The sequence below is a fragment of the Azolla caroliniana genome, unplaced genomic scaffold, assembly GCF_043228905.1.
Source record: "Azolla caroliniana isolate FFs.n. ecotype wild unplaced genomic scaffold, voAzoCaro1.0.p SCAF_1, whole genome shotgun sequence".
NCBI lineage: Eukaryota > Viridiplantae > Streptophyta > Polypodiopsida > Salviniales > Salviniaceae > Azolla > Azolla caroliniana.
Genome location: NW_028230436.1, coordinates 30082242 through 30102507, shown reverse-complemented (window position 1 = coordinate 30102507; position 20266 = coordinate 30082242). Strand labels below are relative to the sequence as shown.

General features: G+C 35.5%; 1 protein-coding gene and 1 long non-coding RNA gene across 3 annotated transcripts; one reads left to right on the top strand and one right to left on the bottom strand.

Annotated features, from left to right (window-relative positions):
- Positions 1 to 4501: 4501 nt before the first annotated feature.
- On the bottom strand, positions 4502 to 9447 carry LOC147869605 (pentatricopeptide repeat-containing protein At3g03580-like). Of its 2 annotated transcripts, none has more exons than XM_087331189.1 (2): positions 9326 to 9447; positions 4502 to 9161 (listed from the first exon to the last, which is right to left on the bottom strand). In XM_087331189.1, the coding sequence occupies exons 1-2, from the start codon at positions 9363 to 9365 to the stop codon at positions 5137 to 5139; spliced, it is 4065 nt and encodes a 1354-aa protein (XP_087187315.1). In that variant the 5' UTR covers positions 9366 to 9447; the 3' UTR covers positions 4502 to 5136. The 2 variants fall into 2 exon arrangements, with proteins under 2 accessions (XP_087187315.1, XP_087187307.1); XM_087331181.1 differs by having other exon boundaries at positions 4502 to 9126.
- A 6227-nt stretch (positions 9448 to 15674) lies between these two features.
- Positions 15675 to 16375, top strand: LOC147869604 (uncharacterized). The gene is made up of 2 exons (XR_015532353.1): positions 15675 to 15865; positions 16142 to 16375. It is a non-coding gene; the product is annotated as an uncharacterized LOC147869604 (long non-coding RNA).
- The last annotated feature ends 3891 nt before the right edge of the window (positions 16376 to 20266 follow it).

Genomic DNA, 20266 nt, shown 5'->3' with positions numbered 1-20266 from the left:
TTGCACATACGCATGGGTTAGTTATATGGTTAGCTCATGTGTTGGAAGAAGTCCCTTGCTGAATTTATGCACGACTCAACAAATATGTACGACTTTCCAACAATGTGAACCCATAGGGTATGCTATGCTTATGTGATTTTGCACTTCGAAATACCTCCTCCATGGCTTAGCTTGCAAACATGGTAAGGTGATAGTCTATGTCTTTGTGTTGATATTGAGCTGAAATGTACTTGCCTTATGGGCTTTCGTGCACATGGTTTGGGGTTTTGAAACTGTAGCACACGCCTATACACTCACTCTCGAGGTTCCTTTCACAACGTGGAATTCTTCACCTACTAAAAATATGCTAGACCTTAAAAGTGTTGTTTGCACTTCAACAAACTCTTTTGGTTGCATCCTACAAACTTCAACCTATTGCTATTTACAAACAAAAGACTTCAAAAATGTTAGAATTGATTTGCAATCAGATTTGCTCCTTGTAGAATTAGGCTTTGTTTGGGATGTTCCAATCCCATAGAAAAACATTTGTAATATTGGGTTTTAGTCGAAGCCATAAGGTTGAAGATTAGCTCACATTTGTACATGTAGAGTCATTACCTCATTTATAGCTCGAGTATATGCACTAACAAATTTGCATGATTCTAATGTCAAAGTGTACATCAATTTTGCTCTAATGATGTGTAGTCAAACGATATGAGATGCCATTCCCAAATTATGTAGATGATGCGGCTTCTGGAAGTATTCATGTGTGTCCTACGCCTATTTGTTTAGTAGAGTCGATAGTGAATATCAAGGGCCTTGTTTTGAAAATTCTTGTCGAGGTTTTGTAAATCATTTAAGTTAGACTTAGCATTTTGTATATCTTAATCAAACTTACATTTCTTAGTCATTACTTTGAAATTTACTATAAAATTTCTAGTCACTTGGTCCCTAAGCAACTAATATTTGTGGATCTCTAGGTTTCAACTTTTTGAGCAAAAAGCATTCTCTCTTAGTGAGTGCCTTAAACATATATTTTGTTTGACCAATATCATTTTATTGTAATGGTCAATGAGAGTTTGTACACAAAAAGGCATTTATGTCCTCTCATCAGAAATGGTGGAACATGGCATTTATCCCCTTACTATTCACACACAATACATGAATGACATGCTACTATGCAAAACATTTCAACATATTTTCTTAAGGTAGTATTAGGTTAAGTCCTAGAATAAGACCAAGGAAAAGCCCTTGCTTGACATTGGGTTGTTCACATTATGAATCTTGGAGTTATAGCTTTACTTGAGCCACTTTGCTACTTAAATGAACTATTGTGTAATACATTGAAATGTTAGTTCTATTGTTTTGTGTTTCACTCTATCATGTGAAGTCTTTTCTCTTATTTCCCCTAGTACACATGCTATACACATTGGATTATTTTGAGATCTCATAGTTTTATTAATAAAAGAAACTAAACAAATATATGTAATGATCTAAGTGTTTAATCCCCATTAGCAAATATTATGAACAACTCATCACGCCATGAGCGATGTCATTGAATTCCAAAACCAAACATTGACTATATGTTTGGATGTGAAATGCACAACTAACTAATGCAAAGATAACATGAGCAAGACAACTAATCCAATGCCCTTACCATGGGTTATGTCAAATGTGGAATGCCATATGATGCTATCAAACTGCATCAAAAACCGAAGGAATGTTGAGTAATACATGTGTCAACACATATTCTTGTGGTCCTTATCAAAGCTTGTTCGCAGCTTGAGGGGTGTCTCCCACTGCGATGATAGTTTCTTTGGATTTCAAGCTTGCAATGACATAAAATCCATTGATAAAGGCCAAGGAATCCATAGTCAACTTGTAAAAAGAGGGGTTTTTTGGAAACCAATGTTGCTAGTGGCAATTCCTTGCTTAATATGGATGCTAAATGTGGCTGGGTTGTTGAAGCTGCACGAATATTCAACAGTTTTCCAATAAAAGATGTTGTCGCATGGACATCGCTAATAATAGGATATGCAATATGCATTGTAATAGTGGATTATATTTGTGTATTGCCTCTGGCCATTTTAATTTTAATACCAAGGGAGGATATTTAATATATTTTTTAAAACACAACTTTATTCTCAACATCTATTTTGCATAATAGTCTATTAGGGACATATTGCAAAGATAACATGATTTTCAACAAAAGTTCTATTATTGCATAATACTTTGTTAGTGTTATACTTTATTTCAGCATTCCAGTTGGTTGTCCCTATAACATGCTTAGTTTTTAGCTTGCCTTGTATTTGGAATTAATTTGTGGGTGCATACATTTTCTAGTTATTTAATTAAGTTCAATGTATGGTCTTCATTCAATATTGCCTCTACATCACACTAAATTCCTAGAGACAATGATGCATGTGGGCGCAATGTTGAGTGCTACATGTAAACTTGAAGGCGATTGGGCTTGTGCATTTATACATGATACACTTTCTTTCTCCATGTTCACTATCAAAATAGATTGAAGGTTGTCATTGCTAAGTAAATTTGTTATAGGCAAACCAATTTTGCAAACTTCATTACGTTTTCCTATACACTTTCCAACAATGAATAATCAATCTTTTAATTAGTTTCAGAGTTGTTAAAGCTCATTGAATGCTATGATAATCTTGTATGAATGGAGATCTCCAATGCATGAAAGATGTTGAAGACTCGATTTAGGTAGAAATTTTTTCTTAAAACATTCTCAATGGTGCATAAATGTCTTCATGAAGAGTTGTTTTATGCTCAAGTTTGTCAAAATTGAGACTTTGTAGTTATTGTAGTGTATTTTTTAAAGAAAATTTACATGCATTTTTAGAAATATTTTCTTTCCTTTTACTATATTGTAATCTTCCCTTATTGTTTTCTTTATCGACAAACACTTGGTTAAATAGAAATAAAACAAGAGATTATGTGTTGAATCAATATGAGAAAGCATGGTCTAGAGTCTGGACTCTCTACCTTACAAATTATTGCTTACAATTAATGCTTACAAATGATTGCTTTATGGCCACATGTTCCTACAGTTATTGCTTACAAATTCAAATGTACTACATTCAACATTCTTAAATTTCAAATACATCGACATAATTTTGTTGTGGTAAAGCATGTGTTTTCCAACATTGTCATTGAGTTGAAGTCTCAATAAATGGGATTGTTGCATTTATTAAAGAAATGCTTCATTATTTGCCAAGTTCAATTCAATTAGATTGATGCTCCCCAACAACTTAAGCTTTCGAGGTTTGGGAAACAAGACCAATTTGGAAATCTTGTTAAGTTCAGAAGCTACAAAGACAATACTAAGATGGGTGGCCTCTCGAAAAAGTTCCTCCCCAAACAACGAGTATATGAATGAGGTTCAAAGGTCAACCAATGATTAATGTGATTTTATCTCTTGTCCAAGTTTCCAACTTTGAGCCACACATAATTCCTATGCAGGAGAACCTAGTTTGTAGTGATGATGTTTTTAATCAAGTTGTAGGTTGTTCAACCTCAGAGCAATGTGTCGTGGACCTCAACATATTATGGTAAAAATCACACCCAACATGGGTTGTTCAAAGGTAGTAGCAATTATGACTATATGATCAAGTTGGCTAGACAAAAGGTTCTCAACAACTTGAGGTTTTAAGATGTGAATGGATAGATCTATTTGAATAATATTGTTGTTAAGATTGCAAACACAAAAACAATATGGAGATGGATGGCGTCTTGGGAAGTTTGTCTCCCATATCTATTACAAATACAGAAAGCAAATATGGATTTCCCTTATTGACTATTAGCATAACCATTCATAATCTTTTGGCATGCTTTAACCTATCATCAATATTCTATATCACATGCAAGAAGTTATGCCATATGTTTGATAACCATAATGTGAGGATGAATCAAATTTGGTTTTCTCCCTTTTGGGCATTATGATTGTTACCCAAAGTGGGTTCTCCAATTAATAATTAACGCATGCTATCAATGCCAATTAGTCCCATTTTTGTTTGAGTAGTCAACTACCAATGCATTTAGGTGTAGAACTAGAGTACTTGGCATGTCTCATTATCTTCCAATGTTTGCTAAACGAATAAGCCTAATTGATACATTAATTAATAACACATGTGATGTCTTCCTCTCAATAATTTTGTTATCTCTAAATACTAGAAGAAGAGGTGAAGATGACCTATTGACACAACATCTTTGTACCCGTGTTCAGCTGTGTTCAGCAATTACAATGCATTTTTTCGATGTTCAACTTAATTCCTGCACTTCTTTCAATTTCCAACCAAATAACATGCACATAAACGTGCACACAATGCTTTGTTCCAACTTCCAACCCCAATTAGGGTACATGTGCCCACATACATATCACCTTTCTGTGTATGTTGTGTTTAAGAATTGGATAACACCTCTCTATATGTCTCTAATTCACACCAGTGCATAGATTTGTAAGATAGGGTTCAACCTCACGCTTGATACATATAGAGACATGGAGGTGATATCGAATTCTTAAATATATGTATGTATGCACTGGTGTGTATATAGAGACATAGAGAGAGGTGATATCGAATTCTTAAAGAAACATATAGAGAAAGGTGATTGCATGCTTCTTAACGCCCATCCATGGCCCAGGTTTTTTTTAAATCAAAGAATGGGCAACCCCTCTTTTGATTTGTGTGTGAATGAATCCAATCTTTATGAAAGGTAATTCTTCAGGTTATTCCTTTATCTTACGAAAGTTTTGCTTTATATATCTTAACCAGTATCATGTCTTTGTATATGATCTTACCTTCTGTACAATAATAATTTATGGTTTGAGAACAAAACTGCTCGATATCTACCAAGCTGTACAAACATCGAGGTGATAAGGGTAATTAGAACAAATATTGGTATCTGTGTCAATGATGCTGTCCATCTCTTGAGCAGTTAAGACTTAACAATGCATGCCCAATTACTTTAAATAGGCATACCTTACCTCAAGGCTGGCTGCATAAAAACTGTGAGTAGTCACCATTCCCCAACTGAATATATGCTTGGCATCCCATTTTCAAGGATAGTTGTTGAATAATGCCTCATTGTGAGCACCTAAGGGTTTCAAGAGGATGCGTGGTCTCAAACAAAATGCATCTAGTATAGATCTCCACAAGAGCACATTCCATCTTTGAAATTATGGATACAGCTTGTATCACGAAGAACAATCTCCCGGTTCTCGATCTTGGAAATCATCTTGGTTACATCATGACAATCATTACACATCCTTAAATTCTTCGTCACTCGCAATGTTGCTCCTTGTGGTGTGCTGAGAAGCCCAAATGCTATAGCTAGTTTTTCAGCATGCTCACATAGGACTACCTCCTTTTCATCATCTGAAATAGGTTTCAACACTCTATCAAGGTTTGGCACATGGCCTTCTTTCACTATGAAAGAATTAAGAGCTTTTAATGCTCTTGAGATTTCTTTGCTTTCTATGCAACCCACTGAGAATTCATGGACTTCATTATTCACCTCTATAATGGCAACTGCAGTTTTTTTCTTTGCACCAGCATGTTTTCTTAATTGTTCTATGCGATTGGCAGCAAGGCCATATCCGGCATTTGCAAATATGTCAGCCATTAGTGCATACCAAGTAGCATCTTCTCCATTTAATTCAATTAGTTCTTGGAAGCATCTAAATCCAAGTTCAGGTTCACCATATGTTCTACAAGCAGTTAGAAGTGTGGACCATGTTGCTTCGTTGGGAGGATACAAGGATAAAAGATTTTCGGCCTCATATAGTTTCCCTGACCTTCCGAGAAGATCAACAATGCATGTGTGATGTTCAATGGCTGGTACAATTTTAAATTGTTCTCTCATTTGCTTATAATATGTTATCCCCTCTGACACAAGACTAGCATGGCTACATGCATTGAGAAGGCAAGTGAATGTTACAGTATCAGGTCTTACACCTGCTCTTTGCATGTCCTCAAAACACTGTATAGCTGCATTACCATCATGCATCATGCAATATCCTTTCATCATTGAGCCCCATGCTATGGAATCATGAACTGGTGTGGAATCAAATACATCTTTAGCATCTGCCAAAGCACCACATCTACTATACATCATAATAAGACTATTGTTAACAGATAAGTCATCTTCAAACTCCTCTTCGACAATCACTGTATGTATTTCTCTGCCCTTCTGTAGAGCTCCTATATTGCCACAGGCCTTTAAAATGGAAGCCAAGGTTATTGCATCCATGCAAATACCCTCATCCTTCATCTTTTCAAAACATTTTAATGCTTCCTGCCCAGATCCATGTTCAGCATATCCTGCTATCAATGAGGTCCAAGACAAAACATCACGAATCTCAAGCATATCGAATACTTTTTGTGCTTCAGGAAGAGAGCCACAACCAGCATACATTGCAACCAAACTATTGCCAATAGATAGTTCTTTACGCCATCCTTTCTCTACTAACATTGTATGTATTTCATAACCTTTCCCTATTGCCTCTACATGAGTACAAGATTTCAGGATACACGTAAATGTAGCAGTATCTGGGACCACCCCATTGAGCTGCATTTGTTCAAAATAATGTAGAGCTTTCTCATCTGAACCATTATCAGCATATCCTGAAATTAAAGCAGTCCATAGCACAACATCTGGCACGAAGATGCTATCAAAGACACTTTGTGCCTCTGCGAGTTCCCCACATGTTGCATACATATGGACCAACCCATTGCTAACCAAAGGATCTTCTTCAAGTCCAAATTGTGATACACAAGAATGTAATTTGCGTCCTCTTTCTAAAGCTTTTATGCTCCCACAAGCTTTCAAAACACTACAAAATGTGATGACGTTAGGAGAGTGACTTTGACGTTGCATCTCATAAAAGAGCTTGATAGCTTCTTCCCCAGGTCCATGTTCGGCATACCCCACGATTAATGCAGTCCATGATATAGAGTTTTGTGAGGGCATTTTATTGAAGACTAAATGTGCATCTGATAGTGAGCCACACTTTGCATACATTCCAATCAATGAATTACCAATCACAAGAGCATTTGTAAGTCCCTTCCCTATAGTGCATCCATGTATGTCTCTGCCCTTTGTTATCGCCCCTAAGGTACTGCAAGCCTTTAATCCACAAGAAAATGCAACAGCATCCAGAGAGATGCATTCCTCTTGCATTTGGTCAAAGCATTTCAATGCTTCTTCAGCTGATCCATATTCAATGTATCCCTGTATAAGTCTAGTCCATAGTGCAATATTTCGAACCGGTAGCATTCTCAGAACATCCCATGCTTCTGAAAGTGAGCCACAGTTAGCATACATGGAAATCAGACTAATAGCAACTGAAGAATTGCTTAGTAGGCCCTTCATTGCGATCTCATTGTGAAAATCTCTACCCTTGTCCAAGACCCCTATACTACAACAGGCTTTGAGAACATAAGAAAATGTGATTGTGTTAGGAGAAACACCAACCTCTTGCATCTCTTCAAAGCATTTGAGTGCTATCATATAGAGCCCATTATCAACATATCCTGCAATTAGAGTTGTCCATGATACAACATCTTGGATTTGCACCCTCACAAAAATTGAGTGTGCTTCTGTGAGCAAACAGCATTTAGAATACATAAATAGCAGACTGTTGTATATTGGCAGATCATTTTCGTAGCCTTTGAATATAATCTCCATGTAAAGTTCCCTTCCTCTTTGAACATCCTTAAGCCAAGAGCAAGCTTGTAAAAGAGACACAACCACATGACGACTCAAGTATGCACCTTTCTCTTTTATTAGTGCATAAACATGCAAAGCCTCATGTAGATGGCCACATTGGACAAAACCTGACAAGAGAGATCCCCACGAATATTCATTTGGATTCACCAGTTTGTTCAAAACTTGCTGAGCAAGAACCATATTCGCACACTCTACAAGCAATGGCACAATGTAATTCCCCAAATAAGCTTCTAAACCATTACTGCAAATGCATGAATACATGTGTACAGCATAACATGGGTCCTTCTGTTTCTTGCATTCTTGCAATGCGTGGATGGCATCACACAGTAAAGGAAGCCCGAATGTGCAGTCTAGGGAATTATTGATAGCTTCTATACTATGTATCCTCCTACGCATGGAGAGATCCATGTTGCAACCCTCTTGATCCTTGGAAAACTCCATGCCACAACCATCTTTCCCCATGGAAAGCTCTAAATTGTAACCATTTTTCTCGATAGAAAACTTCAGACCAGAACCATTTTTGTCTATGAAAAGTTCCACGTCATCTTTCCCCATTGAAAAATCCACGACACAACCATCCCTCGCCATGGAACACTCTGCACCACTACCATATTTCTCCATTGAAAAATCCATACAATTATCATTTTTCTCCAGGGGAAACCCCATGTTACAACCATATTTCTCCATAGATAGCTTTATGTCATTTTTATTCATCCAAAGATTCATGTCATCTTTGTTTGTTGAAAGCTCCATGTCACAGCCATCTTTCTGCATGGGAAACTTCATGCAGTTACTCTCCTCTTCTAAAATATTGCAAAAAATGACATTTTCTCTGATATATCTATCGTGTTCATGTGCTTCTGCCTTCTCTCCATCTGCAACATCACAAATAATGGCCATTCCTTTGATATTTCCATGGTTTTTATGTCCATATTTATGCTGTTTTGCATGAACTTTCTTAGGAAAATCCCACAAAATGATGGCCTTATCTCCAAAATTTCCGTGGTTTTCATGTGGAATATTCACAAAACTATGATCTTCCGCCTCTTCTTTTTCTTTAATATCCCAGAAATGGGCCTTTTGTCGGAGAATTTCATGGTTTTCATGTTTTGCTTTTCCTTGTTTATACTCTTTTTCCTCGAATTCTTTGGTAATATCCCAGAAAATGGCATTTTCTCGAAGATTTTCATGGTTTTTATGTTCGACTCTGCCATTTCTATACTCTTTTGCTTCATCCTTTTTTGAAATATCCCAGAAAATGGCCTTTTCTCGGATATTTCCCTGGTTTTGATGTTCCAATCTTCCATATCTATGATCTTTTACCTCCTCCACGGGCCAAGAAAGGGCAGACGTAGTAGAGCAAGCATCAATAACTGTTCTCACATCTTTTGAATTTGTCTTCGATACGCACACATCGTCATCAACAACATAAGCTAACAGCAAAGAGAAACAAAAATGGAAGAAATCGAGAGAATCAATTCAAGAAAGAAAGGAAGGTGTTCGTAGGGTTAATGGGAAGCGTACCAAGAAGAAGTGGAAATTTGCAGATTTTAAAGTAGAATAACGAAGTGAATTGCGTGAAGAGCAAAGCAATTACCTGCGAAACATGAGCATTCGGCGATGGAGAGCTGCAACATACGTTCTGCCAATGTGGTAGGAAACGATCCCTATGAAGGTTTATGTACTGCACTGTGCACATGAGGAGAAGAAGAAGATGATGATGATATCTTAAAACATTATAGAGCGTAAAGAACAAACGAAAGGTAAGAAGAGATGAGAGAAACAGAAGAAATGAATTGACATATCCCATGAGTTTGATTTTTGTGCCCAAGAGAAGTCGGAGCCAACAAATTGCGTGTTGTGTCCTCGGTGATGGCTCCTCCGGCTCTCGTATCTTGGTATATTTAATTACCTTCTAGGAAACTCTCTGAAAACTCTCTAGCCCAATGTCCTCATACGCGGCGACGCACCCCGAACCCCCCATGGTTTTCTTCCATTTCCGCAGTAATAAGCATTTGATTTCCCATGCAGGCTTCCAACCTTGGGGAGGCGAATCTTAAGACGGTGTCCTTACTGTCAAATATGTTCTATGTAAACTCTGTGAAGGGCATCCAACTCTATTGGCCTTCTTCCATTCTCTCACAACATTATGAGGTACGAGATTGTGTTTTAACCCCTAAATTCATGGCACAGAAATTTCTTTTGTTTTCTCTCTGTTCCATTCCATAAACTTGTTGAAAGATTGTCCCTCCGAACCTTAATTCCATATATCGTAGTGTACACTATTGCTTATAATCTCCCAACTTTGGGTTGTGGCCAAGTGTTCTCAAATTCATAGTATTGGGTAACATTGGTATCCATTCTCATGGCTCGATACATGTTCCAAGTGACTTAATTGTGAATGCCAACTCCAAGGGTATGCGAACATGTGAAGCGCAAGCCTTTTCTACATACATAGTAAACTACTAGCTCATGACTTTCAAGTTTAAATGTTCTTGCATACCAAACTTTGGTCTTAGGCAAGTTAATTGCTAGGCTATTATGCCCATTGTGGCTATGCATCATACTTAATAGCATTTGAAATAATAATTAAGAATATGCTTTAAGTTGAAAATCATCTCAAACATTAGAAGTAATATTATGAAGTGTCCAATTATTGGTGTTTCGCCATGTTAACTCTTCTCATTTGCCATCATAAATCAAGTCGAAGATATGTGAATATAGATAGGGCATCCTTGTTTTGTTCACATTGTTCCTGTGAACTTTGTAGAAAAACCTTCTTTTTGTCTTCAACTTGTAGTAGGTAATATAATTATGCTATCTTATCGCTTCGTTTGTTGGTAGAACTACATTTTCTATTCCTTCTTGATGCCTTCTAAACAACGAGGCAATGGTTGTACCCTTTACGTCGGTGCCCATCACGACATCTACAACTTCACAAAAGGCATTTATGAGGAATGGCCATGTCTCTTGAATATTTATTGGTGCAATATGGTGATTCATGGTAAATCCCCTAATGTGTTGGTGTAGGCGCTTCTATTTTGTCATTTCATTGTATAATACCAATACAACGCATGTGTTTGTTTGGTTTGCTCATGACATGGCAACTTTATCATTACACATACAAGTTTTCCCCATATCTTGCAATATATCATTTACTCATGGCAAGGAGAGATTTTTATCCATTTAGAACTACAAAGTAGTTGTACTCCACTGTATTATGAGTGTCTTTGATACACGAGACATTGACCACATGTAGCCTCCATCAAGTCACATTGAAAGTAGATTTCATAACAAGAAAAATGCATTGGCAATATTTTGAGTAGTGGTGGATGCTTAATACATGTCCTCATGGCTCATTAAATGCGATGTGAATAATCTCCTCCAAAATGTAAAGAACCTCATTCCACTAATTGTTTGTGTTTTGAATGGCAATTTGCAAATTGTGGCATCAAACTTTCAAATATATAGTTTTTCATTTCATTTGAGGCAAACTAGTTGTCATATCAAAATGATACGAGGAAATTTTGATAATAAATTTTGCCATCCAAGATTAGAAGTGTTGTCAAGACGAGGAAAATAAACAAGTTGTCCTTAAGAAGTAAGGTCTCAAACATGAGCTCAAGCTTCAAGAATTCAAGTATAGTCAACTTAAGATGAAGTATGTTTAGTAGAAGGAATCCTTAATGCCAATTCTAGACATAAAGATAAATAACCGAATTGCAGAAGATGATGATGACCCAACTTGACATCTTCGCTGCAAATGAAGAGAATATGGTAACACGCAAAGATACCTTGAAATGCTCAAACCTACCTTCAAAACACATACAAATCATCGATGAGGATAGAAATCCTAGTAACAAGCAAAGAGATGACAAGCTTACGAAGCATGAAAGGAGCAACACCCAATTATAGGGATGTAAGATGTATGGGAAAAAAGTTTATACAAGTTACAAGTTGGAGTTGTAGAGATTTACCATTGAAGAACGAAGACCTGAATAAGGTAAATTTCTTATTCTTCAAGAAACATATGAGCACAATGCTTTGTGTCAAGAATGCTAATAGTCTGCATGCCACAAGGTTAGCTAAAACCTCGTAATACTCTTTAGAACTTCTGAAATTAGAGGTGTCACTAACAAGTAACAAAGAAGGTCATGTAGGATCCTTTGCATGTTTGCATCCACGAGGATTGTTTCATATTAACTAAAAAACGCCGTGGTTTTAAATTTTGTTTCCACTCCACCCGATCAACTTGGATTATTTATTAGTTGGAGAACATCCTCCTTTAAATTTCCTTGACTTACTAGGTGATTGGAATGGATGTCCTTGGTCTCCACATGGTCAATCTTACATATCAAACAAACCATCTATAGTACGGTTTGTGCACAAATGCACATACACATTTTCTCTTATGTGATATATGCATTAATAATAGTTGCTAATTAGCATTCTTGGGCCCGAAAGATGGTTTCATTTCCTAAAGTCTCTATTCAAACTTAGAACTCTTCAATATATTAATAGAAATTAAAATGGGAAGAGATGCATCCCATCCAAAACATATCTCTTGGTTAGGACGCTTGAACCAAAGTCCATGGGGTTAGATGAATCATCCTAAGTATGCCTCTAATTGCGTGGGGGATTAGTGCTCGCGCTTATGACGCTAATCATCATTGCTGAAGTCATCACATAAGGCGTCATCATTAGCGTGCTAATTATAATCGAAAGTCTACATTGAGAATCACAATTAAGGCGCTAATTACGATTGAGTAATGGAAGGGACCGATAGTAATTATCACAGATCGAACCCTAATTACAGGATATATAACAAATGCAGAACAAACCCTAACTCTAAAGCTGATTTATTTGACGAAGATGATAATTCAGATTCGGATTCGGAATCAGACTCAGATTCAGAGTCAGACTTCTACAGAAACAGAGTACTTAAACGATTTAATCATCCACAATATCAGGGAGTAATCGCTCTCCTGTCGCACACAGAGTCTGCATTTAGCAATCTCGATCACAGAGATGAAGCTTCAACAGCAAATAATAGAATTCATAGAAAGCCTAGCCCTAACACTAACCTGAAGTTTTCTAGTTATAATGATGGCAGAAATCCTAAACCTAAGCTGAATGTTTCCGATCATAAAGATGATAAGAACCCTAACTCTAATTCGAGCTTTTCTGGTTATTCTGATGGAAGAAACCCTAAAGCTGATCTGACATTCTCAGGTTATAGCGCGGACGCAGAATCGACCCAAAGCTCATATTTCCATCGACGCCCCAGATCTGCAGCCCCTAACCCTAACCCTAACCCAAAAGCTAGTCGTATCTCTTCCACTTCATCTCAAACAGTCACCAACGCCACAGATTCGGCCACGTCACCAGCGGCCGAGAAATCTCGGCCGTTGAGAACCTTCTTTATGTTTGGCCCTACTTTGGCCTTGCTTATCACATGGATGGGCATCTTTTACTTCTATTATTTTTACTACGATAAGATTAGTGTCAATGTGACCGCCCCATTGAAGAAATGAGGTGACAACTCTCCATATAAGCGTTTTATGGTCATCGTATGGATGCACATAGTTTTGCCAAAATTAGGCCTATGCAAAAATCCTCGCCTTCTTAACTAATACCTATTGCTTAGGATTGTTATCGATGACCCTAAATTTCCCCTTTCACCGATGAGCGGGATTGATATTTGGGTTCGTTGATACATTCATGTACAAGACGATGTCATTTCTTTTCCTAGACCTCATGACGTTCAAATGTACAAGGCACATTCATCAACCCTGTACTCATATCAAGATTCCAGGTATAATCTTGAAACTTATGTCATTGTTTACTCTATGATTTAGGTTCTAAACACAATAATTCCGACTCTAAGAACGCAATCAAGTCTCGACAAAATGGCATACATGTTAATAGTAATGGAACATGATTAGTTCCAGGAGATTCTAATTAAAATAGTTGTATAAATATTGTTATACAATAGTAACACATACTTTGTAGCCATAATGTCAACGGGTTTAATTTGTAAAACAATGTCATGTAAACCATGTATATTGGCAATCTTATCCTAAAGAATTGGCTTTCCTTATGTTTGAAAACAATAACATTGCCTTCTAAATGTAAATACTACACAAAAATTCACATTGTATAATATCTTTGTGTGGTTGGTCTGAGTTTACATAGCATAACTCGGCCACACACTTATTTGTTGGTGATATATATACATATAACAGTCTTGTAGACTTTTGTTTCATGGTTTTAACACAATGACTAAAACAAATATTACAAGAAATACAACTATCAACAACATAGACCTTTATTGCAAAGTGGTCAAGCATAATCTTCATTTGAAAGGGGAATCACTTGTCTGTTACACATACTTGAGCAAGCCCTTGGAGCACAAAATGGGAGTTGTAGATGGAACCAATTATCAATAGCAAACCAAAACAAGTTTATGATAAGCAACACCTCTCCATATGGCTCTTTCATAAACATGTATTTGGATTTCAAATTATAGTGTTCAATTTTCTTTTGATATTTTTTTGTGCAACTATTTTATGTTTAGCTTTGCCTAGCATGGAAGATATTAGTGTTTCTCTTGGTGTAAACCCCTTCCAAATGTAGATTCGACATAGAATAGTAAAATGCATCAATTTATTTGATCTAAATGATAGTTTTCACATTCAACTCAGTGGAATAAGTTAGCTTAACTTTATAGTCCATACAAATTATATCCTAAATTTTGAAGCAAATCAAGTAGATGACAAGTACTTGACTTGAAATTGGTTGCATAAGTGACAAAATTCAACACATGCATATTTTGTTCATATGGGGTATGCTACATTCTTCCAAACATAAGTGTCATCGGGCATAGTTATACCTTTACTCCAAAGTCATTATCTAATGTTAGATGGACATCTATAAATGAAGGCAACATGGGTAGGAACAAGTGTCATTTATTCATAAGCTCACTAGTGAGCATTGATCTAATAAAAATGTGTAACTAATGAACCATAATATTCAATTAGTTCGCCAAAATCAAACAACATGAGATACACATATGGGGCAAGTATATACTTCAAATAAACTCAAATAAGCCATTTTGATATGTATAGGTAATTTGGTATATCATAAGAAAAAAGCGCTTGTATTAACGATATTCCGAAATATACTTTTTCGTTGATGGTACTGAACGATAAGTTTATGTTAATTGTATGGCAACCATGCATTTTGTTGACGATATAGAAATAATTGTTTTTGTTTGATGGTATGTATAATGTTGAGTGGTAACTAATAGTCACCTAAACGAAGGTCACATATTGTTTGGTCGCCAACTGAATCTACCCTACCCCAAATAACGCCATATGGATGAGGGAAATCTCAAACAACCAATCACTCATTTGCATACACGATGTATTATGAGGGTGGAAAACACAAAAATAATAGTGACAACAATCGCCACGACTTGAAGTATGAATGATTAAAAGTTCGTAACAAAATGGGCTACACACCGCACTTTCCTAGACTTCAAGATTGCGTGTGATAAGCCATGTGAGCGGGTCAAATTTGAAAATTGAAGACACTTGTTCGAATCGTCTTACTCGACACTCGAGTGCTAAACCAAAAACTCTATACTTCCATGGATGCGTTTTGGGAGCTATTGCAAGGTGGTGTCAGCTTTCCCCTCAAACCACTAAACCCTATAGTTTTGTGGTAGCGAAACATACATTTCCATATTCGAGAATCGTCCCCCCCCCCCCGCCCCCCCCCATGGACAAGGCCCCAATACAGTTCTCCTAACTTCTCTGAGGCCTGCAATACTGCAATGCGTTGGTCGCACAATTGGTCACGCGAGAATTTGGTCTCCGCTTCGTTGGATCTTTCATTTCAATAAAGTTGGCACCAAAGGAGGGATGATACTACTAAGTTACTAACCTAATTCCCTTAATTCCTCAACATACGTTTGCTGGCCATCCAATAGTGTGAAAAGGAATTAGGGTTTTCAAATACCCAGCGGTGGATAACGCCCCTCGCATCTTTACTGATTGTTCTCGTGCTTCGAAGCTCCAGTTTCGCTACTGCGTTTCTTCTGTGTGCCGATCTTCCCTTCACCATGAGAGCTAAGGTATGGTTTTCTTCTTCCCTTCTGCTCAGCTTCCTTCTGTACCGTCACATGCTATTCTTTGTGGTCTCTTTTCTCCAGAGCCCGCGTTCTCTGCTTTAGCATCGTCATTATCATCTTCGTCACTAGTTTTGGTCTTTCATCGTTCTTCTCCTTTTAGTTGTCTATCTACGCGCTTCCTCAAAATTGCATGTTTACATTCTTCATGGTCATCTTCCCTTTCTCGTGGGACCTATTTTTCTTTTTCGTCTCATTTGTGTATTGTTTTTGTGTTTTCAGTGGAAGAAGAAGAGAATGCGTAGACTTAAGCGTAAGCGCAGAAAGATGAGGCAGAGATCGAAGTAGGCTACATCTGGATGTAGATTTACCGAATGTCTTCTTTGATGCCTTCATAGAGTTCAGATTATTGTTTCTTATTTTCTGTAACAGAATGTTGACGTTTATAAAAAAAATTCCCGTGACTTTGCATTCGAGTGGTACAAACAATGTTAAAAACAGTTCATTTTCTCTTAACGTGCGCAACATTTTTTTACAATTCAGTTTTGGCTTCAAATTTATCTCCGTATCTGATATCATTAGAATTGCGATGGTCAAGGAGTTTACTTGTTATTTCGTCTGACTCTGGATACTATATCTGTGTTTCAGTTCTGAAACAAGTATGCGAATGCATTTTTATCTTTTAATGTTTCGTTACTCTAACCTTTATTTGATTCATGAATTCTGCGTTAGAGGCAAAATTATTTTAAATCATACAGTTATTGCGCGTGATTTAATGTGTTTGTATGCGATGTTTTGCATACTTAGATATTCATTCATCTATATATGATTTCCAAAACTAGAAAGATGACGATCAGGGCCTGAATTTGACGGGTTAGTCTTAAAGTTTTTTGACGGGCATTTTTTAAAGATGTATGTCATATGACGTAAGAGTGCAAAAATTAACATGTCATTTGACATACAAATTTCTTATAATGAAAAGCTCTATATGATGCTTCATTATTATACATTTTATTACTATAGAAGGTACACAAATAGACACAACTACCTCGCAAAGATAATGAAATACAGAAAATAAATATCGTGTTAATGTTTTTTTTTTACCAAAAAAGTGTTAATGTTTTTTAAGCCAAAGTACAAACTATATATGTATCTATAATCATAATTCATTCTTGCAAAGTGGATACAATAAGCTTCAAACAAATAATCATACAAATCGAATACTTAATCATCATATATTTCTTAAAGCCCAAAAAACACAAAAAAATGTTTATCATACCGGGACTCCTCATACTTATTACTAAGCATTGTTCAATGATACTATCCTTCTCTCTTTCTCTTCAAACCAAAGGTTAAATATATCCCTCCAACAAATGTTTGATGTCTCTTGAGCATTCAAGGATATAAACATCAAAGCATCTAAAGTTTCCAAAGATAAACCATTTCTAATATCATTTTTTATGATATTTTGACGTGAAAAGCCTCGTTCACATGCAGCTGTACTAATAGGAATAGTCATACATAGTTGCCACAATTGCATAATACCCGGAAATAATTGCCACCAAGATTGTGCTTTGCAACAAATATCCCATGCATCATGCATTCCTCTTCCTTTAGCAATTCTCACAAGCATACCAACAAAATCTTCTCGTTCATTGAAGCATCTTTTCATGTCAACAATTTGCCTATCAATGTTAAACTTCCCAATAAGTTTGTGCATCCATTCCTTTGTCTTTTTCTCTCTTTCATTTTCCTCAATGGGATATGAAGATGGATTAAACAACTTGATAGCATTGAAAAATGTAACATCCGGGAAACGATTGTTTAAGGCATCAATAACATGTTGGACAAAAGTTCTTTCTTGCATCTTCACACCACATGCATTTGATTATATCATCACCTAATAGGGACTTTGTCACATATGCCCATGGGTGAAGCAAAGTCCATTGGTTTCTCCACTTTCTTTTTTGTTTGTTATAAGAAGATCTCGACTCATTTGTGTTTGTAACCACCTCGTGCTCATTATTTGGAGCATCATTAACATGTGTTGCCTTGCAAAACATAGTCTTAATAGAATGTTGTTGTGCTTGGTTCTTTGTTTTCCCCCTGAAATTATTTAAATAATAGACATCTAAAAATGTACTAAAAGTATTTCATTTCACTATAATAGAGACATTGAAGTTATTGTTTAGGTATTAAGGTAATACAAAAACAATATTGTATAATAACTTGTTAAATGAACATAATATGATAGATATTCATGGTAACTTACATTTTTAAAATGTAGTTAAAAAATGTTGAAGGTTGAAGGCTGTTTTTGTTCTATTCCCACTGCACAAAAAGGCTACATAGAATCAATAATTTTTAATTGGAACAATAGCTTGCTACCTAATAGTAAGTACTCACCTTTTCCTATACTAATAAGTTATTATTAACCCTAATTTTTTAATAAAGCATAGTAAAACGTAATAAGTATGTATAAAACAATAGGTTAGTAAAACATTTAGTTTAAAAAAACTTAAAATCAAACCTTATTGAAATGAAATACTTTTAGTTTATTTTTAGAGGTATTAAGGTAATACAAAAACAATATAATAACTTGCTAAATGAACATAATATGATAGATGATCATGGTAACTTACATTTTTAAACTGTAGTTAAAAAATGTTGAAGGTTGAAGGATGTCTTTCTTTGTTCTATTCCTGCTGCACAAAAGGCTACATAAAATCAATCATTTTTAAGTTGAAAAATAACTTGTTACCTAACAGTAAGTAGTAAGTAGTAAGTACTCACCTTTTTCCTATACTAAAAAGTTATTACTAACCCTAATTTTTTAATAAAGCACAGTAATAAGTATTAAGTATTAAGTAATAAGTAATAAGTATGTATAAAAAAGTAGGTTAGTAAAACATTTACTTTAAGAAAACTTAAAATCAAACCTAGAGTGACTAGTCTACACTCTAGTATTTTTTAGAGTATTTAATAAAGCACCAAGGTTATTGTTTAAAATTTAAATTGATTTGAGGATTCATCATTACAATTTATATGATATTATTTTAAGCGTGTTATAAATATATATATATATATATTAGAATTTAGTATATTACACACTTCATACTATATAGTCAAATTGAATCTTGATACTACATAGATGATAATATGATAGTACATATATTTAAATTTTATATGACAATATGTGGTATATATATATAATATATATGAATAATGACATAGAAAATAAAATTTTAGCATGTCATTTGACATGTATAATTTTAAGGGGCCTTTCACATGAAAAGGAAAATTTTATACTTTATATGTCACTTGACGGACATTTTTAGTAGGTGTATGTTTTTGACGGGCAAAATGGCCTTTGACGGGCATGACACCCGTCAAATTCCTGCCCTGATGACGATCACAAATTTTACATTTAAATGTGGCATCTTTGTGATTATTAAGGTGTAGTAAGCCCTCAAAGATTTTTTGTTGTTTCTAAATTTAGGATTAATTCAGAGTCGTATGTGAAGAATTCAATTCAAGGAGTTTCTAATACTTTAGGGTTATTTCGACATATTATTGAAGATTTATTGCATGCGGTGTATAACAATTTAGGCTGGCATGAGATTTATCTGTTCTATTTGATCTTTAGCATACTTATTCATCTATATTTGATTTCCAAGGCTAGAAAGACGATAACCACGAAGTTTATATTTAATGCAATTTGGTGAATTTTAGGATTTTTAAAAGTGATTTTTACGCTATTGATTACAGAGAAGAAATGTATTTTTAAAAGTGACTTTCAATGGAACAAATGCTTGATACAGATGTTATCTGCTAGCATTACTTGCGAAGTGAATATTTGATAATATTTATTTCATTCATGCTAGTGATTCTACATGTTTTAAGGATAACCATAAAAGGAAAGGTAGATGTTATCTAATGGTGTGCACTGTTACTCTCAAAGGCTCTCTGAGGCAGAAGTACGAATCTGGATTCGTAATGTCCTGAATGAGAGAAAACGTTTTTGTTTTGCACAATCATATTTGTGAGCAGTTGTTACTGGGTAGGTAATCTGTGGATTTTCGTATTTGAAGTTGAGTGCATTCTATGTTTAATGTAGTGCATAACAGAGTGACCGATGTACAAGGAGTAAAATGATAATTCCAGATATGATTTTACCTGCTTTGCTTGCTGTTTCATATAGACAACAATATAAATGTCTGTCTTTTATTTGCTTTGTTCTGGTGTTATTTTTAGCAATGTTCATGGTTTTATGAATTTATTGTTTTTTCTTCAAGTATTGTATTATTCTTTTCAGTTACCTTCAATCTATTGATAACGTAGACATCTTCTATGGTATTCTGCCAGTCCAACGTGGTTAACCTTTGATTTTATAAGGTTTGCCATGAA

Coding starts and splice junctions, on each gene's coding strand:
- LOC147869605 (XM_087331181.1), bottom strand. CDS start 9,427: ATGTGCACAGTGCAGTACATAAACCTTCATAGGGATCGTTTCCTACCA. Junction 9,127..9,325: donor CGAATGCTCATGTTTCGCAG/GTAATTGCTTTG, acceptor TGCGTATCGAAG/ACAAATTCAAAAGATGTGAG.